The sequence below is a fragment of the Rosa chinensis genome, chromosome 5 (genome assembly GCF_002994745.2).
Source record: "Rosa chinensis cultivar Old Blush chromosome 5, RchiOBHm-V2, whole genome shotgun sequence".
NCBI lineage: Eukaryota > Viridiplantae > Streptophyta > Magnoliopsida > Rosales > Rosaceae > Rosa > Rosa chinensis.
The window spans coordinates 61,304,143-61,323,357 of NC_037092.1; the positions used below are offsets into that span (position 1 = coordinate 61,304,143).

Here is a 19,215-nt window from a genome sequence, read left to right on the forward strand (position 1 = left end):
AACGGACCAAAATTGTTGTGTGATTTGGACGATATCCGTTGTGTATCGGAGCGTTGTGTGATGAAAAATGGCACAACGGTGGAAAGCCGTTGTATGAAACACAAACAGTCGACAGTTTCTTTGTTATCAGCGTTGTACCTTCCCTCGGCAGATGTCAGGCACAGCTGCCGCACAGCCATGCTGTGCGTGGCATGTGCATCCTTCTTACAACAGAACTTGTTTCCAAGCTGTTGTTGGAAAACCTAGTCAAACAACATTTTTTTTAATTTCTCCGTCGTCTGATATACTATCAAACTTCAGTTGTACAGTATAATTGTTGTGTGAATTGAATTTGGACAACGGAGTTCAGTTTTTACCATTGTGTGATTGTAAAGAGTGCATTGAGTGAATGGCCTAATTTTGTGTATTCAGACAACGTTGAATTTCCACGCTATAAAACTATTGTACAATCATTTTCATTTCCTATATTTTGTGCACAATAATGCTCCATTTCACCTAATGAACGCGATCAATTGGAAAGAAAACACATTACAAACCATCATTTGAGTAATCCAACCTATTCTGTATCCAAGCCAACATTAAAAGATTAAAAGAAAAAAAGTAGTCTAATACATACCTATCTACTTGGGATATCCAAGACTGATACAAATTATTCCAAAACAAGATAACATTCTAGTGCCATGCCATTATCAATATCCATAAACCATCAAAAACTAATATGAATATTGAAAAAAACATAAGCAGCTGCTGCATGTGAATATTATATATCAGCAGAAGCAGAAAATGGTGCGCCCATAGGATCAATATTTCCCCCTCTTTTGCAGAATCCAGAATGAGTCTCTCCTTCTTACCAGCTTGAGGATCTCAGTTATCTGCGAAAGCAAGAGGAGGCTGGATTAATATAGAACTTTAATCTGTACATGTACACACAATTGGGACTTTCAAAGTGATACTACTATGTTAGTTAAGTCCACAACATATGGTATTAGCTGAAGCAAAAGAAAAGGCTCAATCCATACAAAGCTTTAAGTTGTACATGTACACACACAATTGGGACTTTCATAGTGATAGTACTATGTTAACATAGCATATGCTATCTGTGAAAGGAAGAGAAAAGATTGGATTAATAGAGAGTTGTAAAATCAATTCCAGTTAGTTGTGTATTTCAATTCCAGGTTTCTTTCAAAACAAACATATATAGATCATCAAGGTCTCAAGTGTTTTCCCAAAGTCACAACATCAGTCAATAAAAACAAATGAGAAAACCCAGAAATAATGAAAGGCTCACTGAATCGAACAAAAAAAGTTATTGAAATTGATTAGCAGCTGATCAGATTCAAAATTGCAAAGCATCATAGATCCAGAAAAATTACCATGCAACAAATGTTCACACTCTATCAACTACAATTAAGTTTCTTCCCACTAGCTCCAAGCTCTCAGCTACCTACAAAAGCAAGAGCATGCCTAAGGTATAGCACCAAGCAAGAGAAAAGAGGTAGTATTTGGCACTTCTATTAAAAAGAGCATGAAAGGTATCAAAGTGATAACAGGATCTTCAACCGCTCATATTATCAATTGAGAAGAGAGAAATATAACTCCTTTTTTTAGGAATCTAGAATTTCAAATACATAGATTTAAAATCTGAAAACATAAAATCAAAGGGGAAATCAAAATACAAGCCTAGGAAATAAATTCATAATGGAAACGAATTGTATGAGAGAGAGAAAGAGAGAGAGAGAGAGAGTTTTGTTATTACCGAGAAGCTGCATGAAGGAGCTCATCCTGCAAATTCTTAATTAAGCTCCTCCATATCCTCTAATCTCCTGTTCCAACGCAAGTCTGCCCTCTTCAAAAAGTTAATAAGAGATATAGCACCAAATAACTAAATAGAAAGTTGGCATACAGCCTAAACTAACTTTTTTTAATTCTTACACAATCACCTTGGAGAGAACACCCAGTCCAAAACATGGAGCATCCAACAGAACTTTATCACACTTCATAGTATTATTGTCCTGGAGAAAAGATAAGGACCATAAGAAATTTCCAGTCCCAAAGATCAATGTTGTATAGAGGTGATAAGTTACAGTATAACTATGTATATCAGCATGGATAGTGGTGATGACACCATCTACTTGGTGCAACTTAGCCATTTCTTTGAGGATTCTCAACCACCCTTCGTTTATGTCAATTGCATATACCATACCTGAAACCCAATGATAGTAAAAGAAGATTAGAAAGTAAGATCCAATTCATGATACAAGAATAAGAATTTCAAAATTCTTCCTCAGTGGGTTAATATAGAAAACTAATAATTTAGATAATGAATTACCTTGGCCACTCAAAAGCGACGCCATGTAAAGAGTCTTTCCTCTAGGAGCAGCACAACAATCACTAATGATTTCACCCTGCTGAGGATCTACAACAGAAACTACCAGACCTGCAATGAGATTGCAGTATACAGTTTAAGAAGATAGGCATATAAAAGGTCCACCAATAATAACTTAAAAACTAGAATATACTTTGAGCAAAATGGAACATTGTATAATTCATACCTGCATGGGTTGAATTCCTTTATAGTAAACACAAGACAACCAATTATGGTAGTCTAGTACAATTGAATTCCCAAAATGAACCAATCATGCATTGCAAATAGGGTCGCACAATCATTAGAAAGTGTGCACTTGTGAAAAAAGATGAAGAGCATACCTTCTGGGTTCGGTCAGAGGCACACTAAACCAATCTTATCATCAAAAACTATACTTCAGAGTTAGAAATAAAAAGAGCCACAGGCAATTGATTGGTTGATAAAAAAGCAATTATAAAATAATTAGAAATCATATAAATTTGTAAAGAAGATAATATAGAACCCTAACATATAGAAATTGAAATTGAAATTGTAGGGAAAAAACTTGGGATATGAACAATATACCTGATAACAACACCGCTATTGGCTTGAAAAGCAACGAATGAACTCCGGTCATGGTAATGTCACAAATTATGTTGCCATACCATTTGCCTGCAAAATTTACAGTTTACATTAGAAAAGGAAACTTCAAATATACATGTGTAACTATAGTACTAAAATATGGCATAAGTTTGCTTGTATTTCAAAGAATTAGAAAACTGAAAATTTATAGTTAACACTTATCTTAAGAATTCCAGAACAAAAGATGACAAACAAGACTATGAGTTAAACATTTTGAAATCTACTGACTCGTGTAAAGCCAACAAGTGTAGAAGGCAAAGCTATGTAAACCCTTATTTTTGTAACCACTTTGGCAAAGCAGTTTGACAAAGGAATCAAGTGCCAAGCACCTTGTAGACAGGCCGATACCCAGCCGGAGATATTGGTCCTTCAACCTTTTTTCCAGGTAAAGGCAGCTGAAGTGCAGCCTCAAAATTTGCCATAACTGTAGGTCTTGGCCATATGTCAATAAACTTTGCAGCCCATTTTGTTTCAAGTAATCCCAAGTTTTGAAAAGAGAGCCACCAGCATGTACCATTGTATACCATCTGCAATTAAGTATCAAATTCGAATCAGCATATAAGAGGTTCTTTACTGATTCAAATAATCAAAGTACAACACTTGATGTTTGAAGCCTAATTCTTTGCATTTTGTCATCAACCAAACAAAGCATTCCAAAACAACAGAAAATGAAACAAAAAGACAAAAAGCAATCAAGTTCTCAACGGATTTCCATGAGACATAAGCTTCATATACAACTTCAAGCCTTTCTATAATCAAAAAAGCAACAATCTTGCACTTCCCTTTCTCTCAAAACTATAAAATTCTCAATCTTTAAACATATGAGATTTGAATTTCTTTCACAAACCAAAGAAATAACAAGAAGTCAAGAACCCATTATTACCCACGATCATTCAATCTCAGCAAACCCAATTTCACATGATCAAACACCAAAATCGAATCTTTACAAAATCAAAAAGAAACCCAAAACACGATTGATACACATAGAGATAGGGAGAGGAGCTTACAATAATGACAAATGGAGGGCAAAAAGTAAGCAGTGAAAGCATGGAAGCGTAAGTCACCAATGGTGAGTGCACAGTCTTGCTCTCCACCATTGTTTCTGAATTGGGTCTCTAAGAATGTGGACTGCTGAAATGAATCTGAAATGGAGTTGACAGACTCACTCAGAGAAGACTTGGCTTTTGTGGTACCATTTTCTGGTACCACAATCCCATTGGCTTTTGTGAATCTTAAATTTACAACGCAATCCCTGGCTGCAGATCTGAATAGTCTCTGAACCTCCTCTATCTCCTGATGTGTATTATCCTCTGTCAAAACAAACAACCAAATTAATCCATTTCGAAAAAGAGAGACGTACTGAGTAATCAATGAGCCGTGAGGAGGCTCTCTCTAGAGGCTTCGATTGGGTCCAAGAGGAACGTGGAGGCCTTCTTCTTTAGCTTCTAGGTAGTCTTGGATTCGAGCGAAGACTTCGACAGGGTGCTCCGATGGAGATTCTTTTAGGGTTGACTTAGGGTTTGGTGACGGGTAGGCTTTCAAGAACAGGAGTCGATGGCTAGGTTGTCGAAGAAGGTGTCAGAGCCATTAAGGGGTTAGATACGGAAGATTTAGGGTTGATTTGCAGAGAAAGAAGTGAAATTAGGGACAATGAGGACTGGAGAGAGAGAAATTCCCGAAGCGCGATGTTGAAGGATAGTTGAGATTTCTGGGAGAGAAGAGAATGAAGAGAAGATGAGAGTGAGACAAGAGGGATGAGAAGAAGTTTTGTTGTATTTTGAGTCTTTGACGGAGTGTCGAAGACGAAAAATGAATATTGGTTAGGGGGTGCTTCTTTCTTTCTCTCTTCAAGGACGCATATCGATTTTTTATTTTTTTTTACTCATGACTCATACAACGGATGAATCAAGTTCTGTTGTCGGATTATCTACGTATAAAATTTGAGCTGAGAGCCTGAGAGGGAAAACTCCCGCCTATGTACTGTCACAATATCAGTTTTGGTGTAAATGCTTATCTTTGCTCATTCAGACAACATAAATATATCATTACGTTGTAGGAACCTAAAATCACCACACAAGTAACCAACATTTCAAGCAAAATTTCGTCATTTTGGGGCACATCCAAATGTTGCCTCCTACATTTCCCTCACTTAGACAACACAAAGCTAAACACTGTTGTATGACATTTTACAAGTTACACTCATACAACAGAAACAAGTAAACTGTTGTACTATGTAGTAAAAATCAGTGCATGTGAGGTGAAATTTGGAGCCAAATTTGAGTGAAGGTCGGAGGGAAATCTGCCGCTAATTTTTTTTTTCATTCACACAACAGATTATTCTTGTAATTGTTGTGCAATCACCTTCCAACTAAAATCTTTTGAATTTTAACAGGCTTATACAATGAAATTTTCTTATAAGAGTTGTATGATTCACTTTCCCACATCACACAACGAATTTTTTTTTTCGTTGTGTAAAAAGTGTTGTATGTTAAGGTTATTGGCCTAGTGAGCCATAGTGTGCAGCTAGACCAAGAATAAGTCTAACTGTTGTATGTCTAACAATAGGAGAAAAGGTTTCTTCATAGTCGACACCATATTCTTGACTAAAACCTCTGGCAACTAGTCGTGCTTTATGTCTGGCAATGGTGCCATTAGCATTTCTTTTTAATTTGTAGATCCATTTGCATGACACAAGGTTCTGGTCAGGTGGTAAAGGCACAAGTGTCCATGTCTGTTGCTTCATCAGTGCATTATACTCTTCTTGCATGGCTTGCTGCCATTGAGGGACCTTAAGAGCTAGCTTATAACTGACAGGTTCAATTTGGCTTGGATCAATCGAATCTGTAGAAGAGATGGCAGACAGAAAGCATTTTTTCTTTGAAATGCCTCTTTTCCCCCTTATAAGCATGGTGTGATCATTATGAACAGCATTGTGTAGCCCTTCTATTGGATAGAGAATATTGGCCTCGGAGACCTGAGTTCTTGGTCTTGAAGGACTGAAGTCAAGGATGAGAGAAATATTTCCACCACCAGGTTGAGCATTAATGTCCAAAGTGCCATTATCCTCACCGAAATGAATTACAATATGTGAATTGGGGTCAAAAACTTCAATAGCTGGAGATGGTGTGAGGGAGGTTGGTGGAACATTGACCATAGCAGAAGGAGTTATAGATGGTGGAGGCATAGAGTGAGAACTCTGTGTGTTTGAAAAATGATTGCTTGAGTGATTTGAAAGAGCTAAATGTGGAGAGTGATTAGTAAGAGACTGACCTGAGTTTGATGGTGTGAGGAGGATAGGTGCAGGAGCTTGATACTGTGTTGAGGACTGAGTATGAGTAAAACAAGGTAATGGAGTAGAGTTAGCACTTGATGTAGATATCCCAGACCTGTGTTGTATGACCTTCATGGTATCAAAATAGGGGAAGTGTTCCTCATCAAATATCACATGCCTGGAGATAATATACTTTCGTTTGCATGTTGTAACAAATGTAGCCCTTATATCCAGTGGCAAAACCAAGGAAAATGCACTTTGCAGTCTTAGATTGAAGCTTATCTGTTCTGGATGCTAGTAAGGGATAACATGCACACCCAAAAACTCTGAGAATATCTAGAGATGGTTGCGACTTGTATAGTTGCTCAAAAGGTGATTGCATCTTAAGAACTGGTGTTGGCATTCTGTTGATAAGGTAAGTACTGAGAGCACAAGCATGGTACCAGAAAGTATTTGGAAGAGATGCATTTTGAAGCAAAGTGACTGCAGTCTCTCTTATGTGTCTATTTTTCCTTTCAGAGACACCATTTTGTTCAGGTGTATAAGGACAAGAGATCTGATGAGCAATTCCCTTGCTGCTAAGAAAACTCTTGAAAGCATTGTTCACATATTCACCACCACCATTTGTCCTTAGAGGTCTAATAATACTTGAAAATTGAGTTTGAACAAAAGCATACAAGGCCGGACAGTAAGCAAATACTTCATTTTTATTTTTCATTGGAAACATCCAAGTGTACTTAGTACAATCATCAATGAAGAGTACAAAATACCTATAGCCATCAATTGAAAAACAAGGTGAAGGCCCCTATACATCTGAGTGAACAATCTCAAACGGAGCTACACTTTTAGTTTGTGAATCTGAAAATGGTAACTTGTGGAATTTACCTAGAAGACAACTTTCACACATGGATGATCCTGAGTCTGACTTAAATGGAATATTACATTTATTCAACATACTACTAACTATCTGATTGGATGGATACCCAAACCTTTGATGCCAAAGAGATTGTTTTATATACTTTCCCAAAAAAGCTGAAGCACCAGATACATTAGTTGCAGCTGTAGAACTTGTAGAAGTCTTAAGAGATGGTAGATCAAAGGGAATGGGATATAAGCCTTGTTTACTCAGTCCTTTGTACAATATCTTGCCCAACACCTTGTCCTGTATCACACACATAAATTTAGCAAACCACACAGAGCAGTTATTATCCTTGCAAAGTTGATAAATTGACAGTAGATGAGCTGCTAGTTCAGGTATTAAAAGTACATTCTGTAATTGAAGAAAACCAAGCATAGCTTTACCAATATGTGTAATATTAAGCTTTTTACCATTACTGGCCAACTTGAACTGCATCTGTATGTGGGTAAGGAGCAACATTGTTGAGCAGCTGAACTTCATTGGTCATGTGATTAGTGGCACCTGTGTCTGCTAACCAGTATTGAGGAGCTTGAGTTGCAGCAGCCAGCATTGCATTTCCAAGCATCATTCCTGCATTTCCAGCCATCATTCCATTTTGTTGAGGTGTCATTGCCTGAGTTGAGGTTTGGGGCTGCTGATTTGGAAAGCCTATGATATGGTAGCACCTTTCTGCAGTGTGATTGAACCTGCCACAGACTTGACAACCACCTGAATTCTGATTGAAGATTCCTTGTTGTTGATTGAGGACATTGGATATAGACCTGCAAGTTCTAGCTACATGGCCATTTTCCCCATAGATCTGGTAGATGATGGGATTCCTGAAGCCTGCATTATTATTGAGAAGACCTGCATTGTTGTTGGGAAAGCCAGCATTGCCTCTGCCAAGAAAATTGAGACCATTGTTGCCATTGGAAGCATAGTTGTTCCTACCACCATTAAACCTTGGAGTTCCTCGTCCAGCAAGAAAGCCAGTCATAGGCATATTGGGATCAAAAGCATTGAATGATGAAACACCATATGGCATAGCTGAAATTAGGATGTACTGAGTTTGGGATGAAACTAGTGTGAAGCCAGGAGGAACTGCAGGAACTGATGAGGCTTGTTGAATAGGAGCAGTTGAAGGAGATGCCATATTCTGAATAGAACCAGTAGATGTGCTAGCAGTTGATGCAGAAGTAGAGACATTTTGAGCAACCATTGCAGATAAAGGAATTTAGAGTAATCTGGACTTCATTTTCTATATCTATCTCAGCAGCCTGTAGCAAAGTCTTTAACTCAGGCACAGAACAACTGACAAATTGAGCTCTTATCACTATTTTAATAGCAACATACTCAGATGGAAGACCTCTTAGAACTGTGACAACAATATCCTTGTCATCAAGAAACACTCCAACAGTCTCTAATGCATCCCTTGCAGCCTTAATTTTATCAAGATATGCCTCAATGCTATCACTTCCCTTTCTCAGGTTTTGCAGATTTGACTTTAATTGCAGGATATTTTGCCTATTTGGAGCTGCAAACTTATTCCTCAAGTTAATCCATAACTCTTGAGCAGATTTACTGCCAACAGCACATGATATAGCAATAAGACTTAGAGTTTGACCAATCATATTGACAATGCTTTGATCTTGTGTTTTCCAAGCTACATATTCACTCGAGACGGATCTAGTAGAACCATCAGCAGATGTAATATACTGAGCAGGGCAAGGTATGGTGCCATCAACAAATCCATATAGGTTTTGACTTTTCAGAAATGACTCAAGTCTAAACAACCAGGTAGGGTAATTGGACTCATCAAGAATAACATTTGGTAGGTAAACTGTAGTTTGAGTAACAGTAGTGGAAGCCATGAGTAGATCTAGAGGATATGAGTCTTAATACTTGTAAAAGAAGTAAGGTAGAACTCTAAGCTGAGCAATCATCCAGAACTTGAATCTTGTAGTATTATCAAGTAACCTGAGGCAAGAACGAGACTAACAGTAGCAAAAATTTGAACTAATTCTTTAATTTCTTCAATTTCTCTCAAAATCTAGGGTTTCTGAGTATGAATCAACAACTTTTCCAGAAAATATTGCTCTATATGTAAATCCAAATCTTCGATGATAGTATCAACAACAAAGGCTTAACTATTCGTACTGTTAGATCTGAAAGTTTTGATGAACAACTTCACTTATCTTGTAAAATTTGTAGAGACGAAGTGTGAAGCTTCACGAAGGAAGAACAAGGCTGATGAAGATGAACGAGCTTGGAGCTTGAGGTCACCGATCGACCTGAGCTGCTGATACCATGAAAGCTAAGCTTGAAGAAGACGAAAAGAGAGAGAAAATATCTGTAACTAATTTATGGTAAAATAGTTTTTGGAAGAGGTTATTACAAATGGATATGGGGTATTTATAGTAACAGAAGGCCTAAACTAATGAACAGGATTGTGACACTTGTCAGTCATCTGAGTAACACGATTAACTCCTAACTAACTCTTCTAACTTTTATGTTTTACATTAACAACAATTTGGGTGAACTAACAAGAACAAACTAACTTATTACAGATCAAAGAAATCAAAGTGTCACAGTGCAGTAAAACAAAAATAATAACAAAAATATATCAAAGGGTGGAGGACAGAGTTCCAATTTCCAGCTTCTAATCTTTTGGTTGATGCGGATGAACAAGACCTATGAAAACCACTAATCTTGGTACAAACATACAAAAGTATTATAGCATAAAATTCACCACTGATCTTAATAGCATAATAATAAAACTTTTAATCAAACACATGCAATACCAAAAAGGAATATATAAATTATAACTTCTTTTTTTTATCGAGATCCTACAATTTTTCAAAGGCTTCATAAATCCAGAGACTAATCCGTGCCGTGTGGTCATGTTAGAAAAGTCCCTCCGCTCCGGCCACCAAGAATAGATTGAGATATAACTCAAATCAGCGTCGGTAGGACCCAGGCGTGAGGGTTCCGCACTTGGAAGCTCTTACCAACTCGATCACCTAGCCTATGATAGTTTGTAAATTATAAAATTCAAGTTTTCATGTCATAAAAAGAGAAGAAAAAAAATATCACTACTCAAGCATTAGATGAAATAACCAATCCTCAGAAATATTTCCTTTTTGAAAATCCTTTTTTCTTTGCAACTATCGTATAATGAATTTAACAGATAGATTTTCATGTGAAGATATCATAAATACTCCTTTTTGCAGATCTTCTTTTCTTTGCAAATGAATATAATCAATCGATCCTCAATCCTCAAATCCAAATCCTTAGAAAGCAAACCCAAAACCATACAATCAAAACTCAGATCTATAGCCTAGTTTATATTCAAAATAGGAACTTACCAATAGATTTTGATGAAAACCCGATTCATTTAATGATGTCCGTTAGAACACGAACAAAAATAGTGACTAAATATTTTGTTATGGATGATTTTTGTGAGAAAGAATGAGAGAATTGAGAGAATGGGAATGAGAGGGTGAGGGAGAACGAGAGAATGAGAAGGCTGTTGTTAGAGAGAGAGAGAGAAGCCGTTAGCTAGGGTTATTGGATTTATATTAGGTGATTCAAAATTGTGTGTAGTAAGGTACATAGTAAACAAAACCTCACACACTAGCAAAGTGATTAATTCTGTTATAATTTGGTCAATTCGGTGCAGTTCCCTCAGTATGAAGTGTAAAACCGGTTCCGAACCGGAAAGATCCAATCTAGTTCAATGAATGTCATTTTCTGTGTTTGTTGCATGCGGTTTGTTCTCTGACCCAATTTGGTAGGTTTTCGAGATCCTGGTCGGTTTAGGCCCACCCCTTTTGATGGTGCTTCTTTTATCAGGTTTGTAGGATGGACTGTGATTATCTTGGTTTACTTAACTGAACTCATGGACGCAAACCCTAACTACCAACCATCATCAATATTTCTTGCAACACAAGGTACTTTAGCCATTGATTAAGACCACTTAATTTATATTCACAAAAAAATAAATAAAAAATAAAGACGGGGTAGAACACTAGATTGTGATGCATATCATCATCTCCCTTAAATTAAAATTACATTTATTTACTTAATGGTTTACAAGATCAACAATGGCTGTATATGTGCCTAGAACTCCAGCAAGAACACCAAACACCATTATAGCTAAAGTGGCTACTAACTTGCAGCTCCATGCACTAAAACTATGAGTAAGCTTGATGTAGCATGCACAAGGCAATAAAAAAGATGCTAATACAATAAAAATGGATCCTAGTATGCCCACTAGGGTCTCAAAATAGGGAAAGAAATAAGCTAATAAGGTACTGCTAGCCAAAATTACTAGCCTAACAGCTCTCTGAATTAAACTCCTATTTTGGTACTTCTGAGGGAGGTGACCCTCAATAGACGAAGCTACAGGGGTAACCAACAATGCAAAGCGGGTAATCGGTATTAATAGTAATGTATAAATAGCGACTTTCGCACCTGCTTCTGAGGTGGGGAGGTTGAGGGTTATCTGAGATTGCACTCCTCCTCCATACATAAGATAGCCAATCACAGCTATAACCAAGCAAGTCGTGGTGGTGAGAAGAAAGCTAATCATCAACACCTACAATATATGCATATACCAAATTAATTGCCATGAAATTAAACAACAAATTATTATGAAAGACATAAGATTAGAGTTCAAGTGCAGGCCTAGCGAGATTACCGTAATGAACTGTTGTCGATGTCTCATAGACACATAAATGGAAGGTAGAACCGAGTGGCTCGCGAAGCAGAAAATATAGAAACTCATAGCGGTTGGGATTCCACTCATGTTCCACAGCTGACCCCCTTGTGTGTGAAAGCCAACTTTTGATATTCCGATGGATATGAGCGATCCCACGATAAGGAGAGAAGAAAGAACTCCCATCACCGACACGTACGACAATATGCTCAAATCCGTGAGCAGCATTGTCGGTAAAGTAATGCAAGCGGTAATTAAGACAAAAGTCTTTCTACCACTAATTATTGTTGCCCCGCCGCCATGCTTAATGGAAAACGTGGGGAATAATTTGTGTAAATTTTCACTTTCGACTATCATCAAGCTGAGAGCGACTAAGTATAGTTCCGTGTTTAAAAACACGGAAGCTATAATCCTCCATTTATTGCCAAATGCTCGTTCGACAATATCGAGGTACGTGGTTAATGATGGGTTCGCATCCATGCATGCTTTTAGTAGCATACCAGTATAGCATGTCATCATGGCGATGACAATGCAAAGAAGGAGCGATACCCACCCTCCTCTGGAGAGTGCGTACGGTAGAGTAATAATGCCTATCCCTGAAAAATAACAAGTTGATTGGCAACAATAGATTTCATCTAGTTTTATTAGATCAAATAAATTTCAATTAAGTTCCTCGAATGAAGTCACATTTGTGTAACAAAATAGATTGGTACATAAGACATAAAACAGCTAGGGCAATCTCACAGAAATAAACACACGTTAATGCACATATGGTTATATAGAAAAGAATTCCAAGGTTTTTGTATTAACATTGTTTGACTGGCAATATTGTTTTCAATCTAATCATTATGTAGGTCACGATCCAGTAATACTTGATTAGGCCACCGTAGGTTTTTCCGTTTTTATGAACAATTTCACTTTCTATGCATGTATCTCTAAAGCTTATCTTTCTTTCTTTCTTTTATTTTTTTATTTTTTATTTTTTATTTTTTTTATGACAATCTCTGAAGCCTAACTTTTAGGCATCAGAAAGTTGGATTGATCGACGAGGTTTAATTCCCAATATCACAAGTACAGAAAGGTGAGTTCTATGTTATATCATTTTCCATTTTGCTGGAGTAATTAATTCACTACTCATTCTTAGTCCATCAACTACAATAAACTAAATTAGCTATAGGTTGATCAAGGTTTTAACAGTTAGCATGACTCGAACAAATCTCTATCAAAAGCTTCAAAATTATCTAGCCAGCACAATTATATTAGCAGACACAAAAAGCAGAACTCAAAGGGAAAATAGTATAATGCAAAACTTTACCTCATTCAAGTTCAATGGAGTTTACAGTAAAATAAAACAACTAAACTGGATCACTACTTACCTAAAAACACACTAGTTGTATTAAACGTAGCTTTCCAAAGGCTGGATTGGCCCGTCGAAGGAGTAGTACTTTCACTGTTCATTCTGGTGAAATTAAAAAACGAAATAATTAAAATATTGTGGACAAAGAAAATATAATAATGAAAATAATATACTCTGATTTTTTCAGTTGCGGGGATGATGATGATGAGGACGTCTGGCTTCTTATGGATTCAGAGATAGCATTGGGTTAGATCAGCAATGGATTCAGTTTTGGATTTGTTGGAGCAAATTCAGAAATTTTTATGCTTACTTCTCCTGAATTGATGGTTGGGGTGTAGATCAACGCACAAAGGCAATGACTTCACAACTAGTAAAGCCCTTTTTTAACTACCTGATATTGGTGAACCGATGAAGGTTTGCTAAATTTATAGTGTCAATATTACTATCTTTGATTATATATTGTTGTTCAAAGATTGTTGCTATCTTTTTTACAAAGGCCGGATTCCTTAATTGTTCGCTTGCTAAAAGCCAAGTATTATCCTAATTGTTTTTTAATGGAGGTGGAGTTGAAAAAAGGTGCATCTGATACTTGGCGTAGCATTATAGCTGGTAGAGAGGTCTTACAAAAGGGATTTCGGTACCAAATTGGTGATGGAAGAAATGTCTCTTTGTGGAATGTTCCGTGGGTGCCCATCCCTAGCTCTTTCAAACCCTTCTCACCCATAATGGAGGGAACAGAGGATTAGATAGTGGCAGATGTTATTGATCATGGACAGAGTCATGTTGGGGCCCGGTGGGTCCTGTGCCCCACTGAGATTTTTCCATAATAAGTAGTATAGAGTTTCCTACACTAACTAGATGCCAAGTTGGTGTAGGTTGGTGTAGCTGTGGCTTCTTGTTTTTAGTTACTTGTGTAGCTGCAGGTTTCAGATTCGAGGCTTTTTGCCACCATTAGACTAAGTTTTGTTTTTAATTTCTTGCATTTTCAACATTAACACTTTTATTTCTTATAATTTTAAAAATAAAAGATAAAATATGTTACCATCATAAAGAAAACTATAAATTTGATTAAAAAATATATAACTTTTTTTAAAAAATAATTGATATTTTCGTAAATTTATTCTAATTTATTAATTTTTTATTAAAATTTGATATATTTTAAGTTTCAAATGGTTTTGTAAAATTTCCGGCTGCCCCATTTGAGATTAATTTCTAGCTCCGCCACTGTATTGATGAAGAGAATAAGGAGTGAGTTATTGAGGTATTAAATGAACTCTTTACGGATGAGGAAGTCAATAAAGAGTGGTGTGGCATTATGATACAAAAGGGGTGTTTAATGTAAAGAGTGGATATCATGTTTATTGCAACTCACTGAAGATGGAGGAAAAGAAAGGGCTTCAACGTCATCTGTTATTGCTGAAGGTCAGTTGCGGCAATACTGGAGCAAAGTCTGGAAGGTTACTGTGCCTCAAAAATTCAAGGTGTTCATTTAGCGTCTCTTGCATGGTGCCCTACCTACCAGGCCTGCACTTCTTAAACGATATTTGTTATGCGATAATATAAGATATCTATGTTATATATGAAGCAATTCGTTGAGAAATAGAGAAAAACTCATAGATTATTAGCCTTAGTCATAGGCAACTATGTTGCACCATAAGCTTGAGGATCATCATAGAGTTTAAGAAGAAAAATAAATAAGAGCAAAAATGTGTTGATAACGTGTTATAAATTAGAGAATAAGAGAGATAGAAGAAAGAAACAGAATATGAAGGTAGAAGTATGTATTATTCATTCTCATGGACCTCTTTATATAGGTGTTGAGTTTATATCTTAAGGACATAAAAGATGAGAATTAATGTGGATAACCACATATTTATAATATTTACAACACAAGATATTGATATTCTTTTCTCTGAAAGTATATTTCCCTATAATGCCGATAAACACGTACTGAATAAAAAAAAAGCTTCAAGATGAGCACACAGGAGCCCCCTTTTCCCAAGAAACAGGTCTTTTCACCCCACAATTGCAGGAGTAGGGGCAAAGGCGAGAAGTCCTAGCTCCATTACTATCATCATCTGGTGACTCTATAATTCTACAAAACCAAATAAAAACTAGGTTTAGTTTTTCCTCCAATCAACAAACTGATATCGAGGCAACATCAGATTTTATAATTTTGAATTATGTACTAAGCACATAATATTTTATCCAAAGGTAAAACCAAATGTACCTTTACACTTTGTAATAGCTGTTTGGCAGCTTTGTCATTCTTGAAATGGGATCGTACGGGCTGTAAAAACAAAAACAAAAAAAAAACAATAAAAAACAAACAAAGAAACAAAGTTAATCCCAGCAGAAATGAACAAGAAGGCACATGTGCAAATTGCACAGTTCCTTAGCAAGTGAATACATAGACAAAACAACGGGTCAACAATATATGATAACAGCAAAAGATCTTGATTCTACAAATGAGGGAATAAACTTTTAAACTTTTTTGGGGTAGCGAGAAGGATCATATATCAGATATACAGCTTTGAATAAACTCCAATAATTTCTTGACAATATGGGGAAGGAATACCAACAATAATTGCCATCGGAACCTGAATTCAGGAAAAAGAAAAATTAAACGCAAATGACATAAAAATATGAACCTACCTCCAGTATTCTATTCAATGCTTTTGCCAAAGATGGTTTGAGGTCTCCAGGATGGACCTCACCTTTTGCATAAGCAGCACTCAATTCTTCAAACTCTTTGAAAGTGTTGTATTGGAGGAATAGAATGTGGCACAAACAGAACAATTGTTACCAATGTTACAGGAAAAGTCCACTATGGAAGATAGCTCAAGACAACAACACTAAGTTTAAAAAATTGGCACTCTCAGTAGAATGTGAGGAAAATCGAACTAGGTAGGTGAACTTCAACAGGCATAGAATTATTTAGAGTCTGTGACTTACATATCTCCACCGTTCTTTTCACTGCACTCTACAGTGAACTCATGAAACCAAGGGAAAATGAGGTACTGTACGTATTCCAAACAAGGATTGCCTTCGACCTTTTCTGGAGGGCAGTAAGCCTTCTTAATCTTTGTATTCACTTCCGCCTAGGATTCAATCACAAATATAAAAAACTGAATTAAAACCAATCAATTTCAAGTGGCATAAAAGAATAGCTACCAAAATTTTAAACTTAAATATTTTCCCTTCCATTTCATTGTCAACTAGCAGTAGAGGTTAATTTACTTTACCCTTGCCTGAAAATGCAAGTTTAGTAAACATTAGTACCACCCCACCTCTTCATCTTCCATAAATATGGAGGAGGATAGATCACTTTTTGACATTTTCTCCTGGCCTTGCTGTAAACCAGGTAGCATATCTGCAAATCATCATATGAGCAAAATAAACAAAAATTATGTTACTACTCTCACATATCAGTATAAAAGATTAGCATTGCAATAGCTGTAATAGAATTAGGATGTTACGGTGTGACAAGATAATAGGATTGTTTTTCTTCTTGATGTCATCACAGTACTCTCGTGCGAGCACATTCACTTTACGTTGATCCATACCGAGTTGACAGATGTCAGCCTATTTAAGGAAAAACATCACATATCATCACTTGTTAGTTAAATTTCAATATAGATATGTTCCTCTTCTTTTTATGTCAAACAAAACATCTATCTGATGAACCATGTTATATGCTAAGACCGGAAAATCAAAGTATCAAAATAAAGGGAAGATCAGAAAAATAACAGAATATAATGAATCACATTTAGTCTGCAAGCACCACAAACTAGTTCCATCATGTTGTAGGTGGTTGTGGCAATCCAAACCCTAGTGAGGACTTAGTGAGGACAAAATAGTGATAGGACCGCAATACTCGAAGAAATGAGCAATAAACAAGGGAATCTGAATTGTAAGGCGTGTATAAGTGGACATCTCGACATATCTCATTACACTAAGCATCGCCCTTTTAATTTTATTAACAAAGTTCTCAATAAAACCGAGTTATCAGACGGGAAGTCTAATACCTGCTGGATTAGTGTCTCAAGATATGTTACCAGGGGTGAACCTAAGACTAGGCTAGGTAAATCCTACCTTTAAAACTCCGAAAATCATATAATGGTTTATATTCGAGCCATATAACAAAAACCAAGCAGTGTTCCTATAAAAGTGCTTTCGTCAGATGTCAGACAGCCATGTTGGCTTCCTCTAGTTGGCTTTATGAGCTTCTTGCCCTTTGCAGTTTTAATTGATTAAGCTTTCTATATTCATGAAAGTTTTTTTTTTTTTTTTAAATGAGTGCAAGAACTGAAATAGAATATACTGCAATGTCATCCAGTAAGTGGATCTAACATATGCTTTACTCCCTAAAACTAGCATGGCTTCTTCCGAATCCATGCAAATCCATGCAACATTCAAAAAATGATAAAGGCAAACCTACATTCAGTCTCAAACACAAGCCAATGTCAAAAAAATATCAAAATCAAAAGTAAAACAGTAAGCACCTGCAGGAAAAAAATATCTGCACATTGCATACACGGGTAGAGGATCTGGGCAGCAGTTAACTCTTCTTGATCTGTACGACCCATAATTTGACTACACCTGAACATTAGAAGCACAAGACATTAATATCGAAATTCACCAGATCCAATACAATGAGAATCACACACTCTAGGTACCTAATGATCCTCGAAAGCTTGTTTTCCTGGCAATATCCATTACACGCGGCCAGTACTCATGTGACCTGGCATTGATCTCCTTAGAAGACCACAAAAACTCAACTTTCCCACTGTCCAGATTCATCCCTACAGACCTCCATATCTCAATAAAATACTTCCCCACAGTCTCAATCTTGTCCAAATCACCCCCCATCTTATTGTTTAGCTGCGCAAACCAATCGGCAATCCATATCTTCACTCTGCAGCCTGCGGCAATCATCTTGTTCACATTAATTGCCTTCAAAACTCCCTGCACAACAACAATAAAAACAAACACTTGCCTAATCAAAACACAGCTAGGCCCTTACATTCCGATTCGAATCTCTTTAACAAAACAAACTCTCATTCATAAACTGAAAGCTCCGGAGTTCAATTACCTGAGCAATATGCATTCTACCGGAGGGCTCAAAGCCGTCGTAGCAGATCGGCTCGGCCTTCTTATCCAGCAAATTCTTGAGCTCTTCTTCTAGGATACACTCCTCCGCGATGCTCCTAAGTAGGTTGTACCTCTCATCCAGACTCAATCTTCACCATAATCATCAACACAGTTTCGAAATGAGTTCAAGCTAGTTAACAAGAATGATAGAGAAGATGAAAGAACAGAGAAGAAAGCGATGGAGACTTACTGGACAGATGGACTGGACGAGCTTGCGGGCTGGTCTTGAGACTCAGAGTCGGCGATCGACATCGATTTGATTTCGTCGTCAGGGACTTGCTCCGGTACTTCGGTTGCCATTGGAGAGAGAGCTGGAACCTTTCTAGTTGGGGCAGCTTTCTAGTTGCGTGAGAGGAGAGATTCTTACGTAGAGTATATGAGGGGTTCTAAGGTTTGTGGAAGGCTTTCGCTAAACGCTTTAATTGGGTGGTTTCAAAGCTGAAAAAAAAAAATTAATAATGAAATCTATATATATATATATATATATGTCAAAAATTATACCCCATGATGACATGATCTATCCTTTTAGGAAAATGCTTGAGATCCCAAAAAATTGTACCAAAACTCATTTCCAAATGTTGTGGCATATGCCATATCATTGATTACATGGAGTTTTTGTTTAGTGGATTTTTTATTTTTTTATTTTATCTTTTGTAATAAAAATAAACCAAAGTAATGAATAGAAAATAAATTCAAGATAAATCATTAAACTTTTTAAAAACGAATCATTCATTTGGTGCTTCAATTGCTGATATGAAATCATGATCAGTTTCATATATATGTCAATTCATTTGATGCTACAACAACAATTTGTAATCGATTTTGAAACTTT

At 36.6% G+C, this 19,215-nt stretch overlaps 3 protein-coding genes and 1 pseudogene across 11 annotated transcripts; all 4 read right to left on the reverse strand.

Moving 5' to 3' along the window:
• Nucleotides 1–578: 578 nt before the first annotated feature.
• On the reverse strand, nt 579–4,787 carry LOC112163791 (7-dehydrocholesterol reductase-like). Of its 6 annotated transcripts, none has more exons than XR_005800603.1 (9): nt 4,347–4,787; nt 3,994–4,128; nt 3,316–3,513; nt 2,330–3,016; nt 2,085–2,203; nt 1,941–2,012; nt 1,757–1,839; nt 1,374–1,444; nt 579–872 (listed from the first exon to the last, which is right to left on the reverse strand). XR_005800603.1 is itself a non-coding variant. In XM_040507137.1 (3 exons), exons 1-3 carry the CDS (start codon nt 4,081–4,083, stop codon nt 2,996–2,998), a joined length of 309 nt encoding a protein of 102 aa, XP_040363071.1. In that variant the 5' UTR covers nt 4,084–4,787; the 3' UTR covers nt 2,553–2,995. The 6 variants fall into 6 exon arrangements, 1 of the variants encoding a protein (XP_040363071.1); XR_005800602.1 differs by having other exon boundaries at nt 3,994–4,279; XR_005800600.1 differs by having other exon boundaries at nt 2,330–2,437; nt 2,930–3,016; nt 3,994–4,787.
• A 2,256-nt stretch (nt 4,788–7,043) lies between these two features.
• On the reverse strand, nt 7,044–10,677 carry LOC121049575. Of its 4 annotated transcripts, none has more exons than XM_040507330.1 (3): nt 10,521–10,677; nt 7,587–9,451; nt 7,044–7,419 (listed from the first exon to the last, which is right to left on the reverse strand). In XM_040507330.1, exon 2 carries the CDS (start codon nt 8,372–8,374, stop codon nt 7,589–7,591), a length of 786 nt encoding a protein of 261 aa, XP_040363264.1. In that variant the 5' UTR covers nt 8,375–9,451; nt 10,521–10,677; the 3' UTR covers nt 7,044–7,419; nt 7,587–7,588. The 4 variants fall into 4 exon arrangements, with proteins under 4 accessions (XP_040363264.1, XP_040363262.1, XP_040363263.1 ...); XM_040507328.1 differs by having other exon boundaries at nt 7,587–10,175; XM_040507329.1 differs by having other exon boundaries at nt 7,587–10,180.
• A 559-nt stretch (nt 10,678–11,236) lies between these two features.
• On the reverse strand, nt 11,237–13,606 carry LOC112164560 (amino acid transporter AVT1I-like). The gene is made up of 4 exons (XM_040505921.1): nt 13,540–13,606; nt 13,249–13,331; nt 11,855–12,468; nt 11,237–11,752 (listed from the first exon to the last, which is right to left on the reverse strand). The coding sequence occupies exons 2-4, from the start codon at nt 13,328–13,330 to the stop codon at nt 11,237–11,239; spliced, it is 1,212 nt and encodes a 403-aa protein (XP_040361855.1). The 5' UTR covers nt 13,331; nt 13,540–13,606.
• Nucleotides 13,607–15,075: 1,469 nt separating this feature from the next.
• LOC112166683 lies at nt 15,076–18,760 on the reverse strand (annotated as a pseudogene).
• Nucleotides 18,761–19,215: the final 455 nt, after the last annotated feature.

Bases quoted from the DNA above. Each gene is read 5' to 3' on its own strand.
- LOC121049575 (XM_040507330.1), bottom strand. From the start codon at position 8,374: ATGGTTGCTCAAAATGTCTCTACTTCTGCATCAACTGCTAGCACATCT.
- LOC112163791 (XM_040507137.1), bottom strand. From the start codon at position 4,083: ATGGTGGAGAGCAAGACTGTGCACTCACCATTGGTGACTTACGCTTCC. The intron at 3,514-3,993 runs GTAAGCTCCTCT...ACTTAATTGCAG, and splicing joins GCCCTCCATTTGTCATTATT to ATGGTATACAATGGTACATG. The intron at 3,017-3,315 runs GTGCTTGGCACT...TAAATTTTGCAG, and splicing joins GGTATCGGCCTGTCTACAAG to GCAAATGGTATGGCAACATA.
- LOC112164560 (XM_040505921.1), bottom strand. From the start codon at position 13,330: ATGAACAGTGAAAGTACTACTCCTTCGACGGGCCAATCCAGCCTTTGG. The intron at 12,469-13,248 runs GTAAGTAGTGAT...GTTATTTTTCAG, and splicing joins TACAACTAGTGTGTTTTTAG to GGATAGGCATTATTACTCTA. The intron at 11,753-11,854 runs GTAATCTCGCTA...CATATATTGTAG, and splicing joins ATCGACAACAGTTCATTACG to GTGTTGATGATTAGCTTTCT.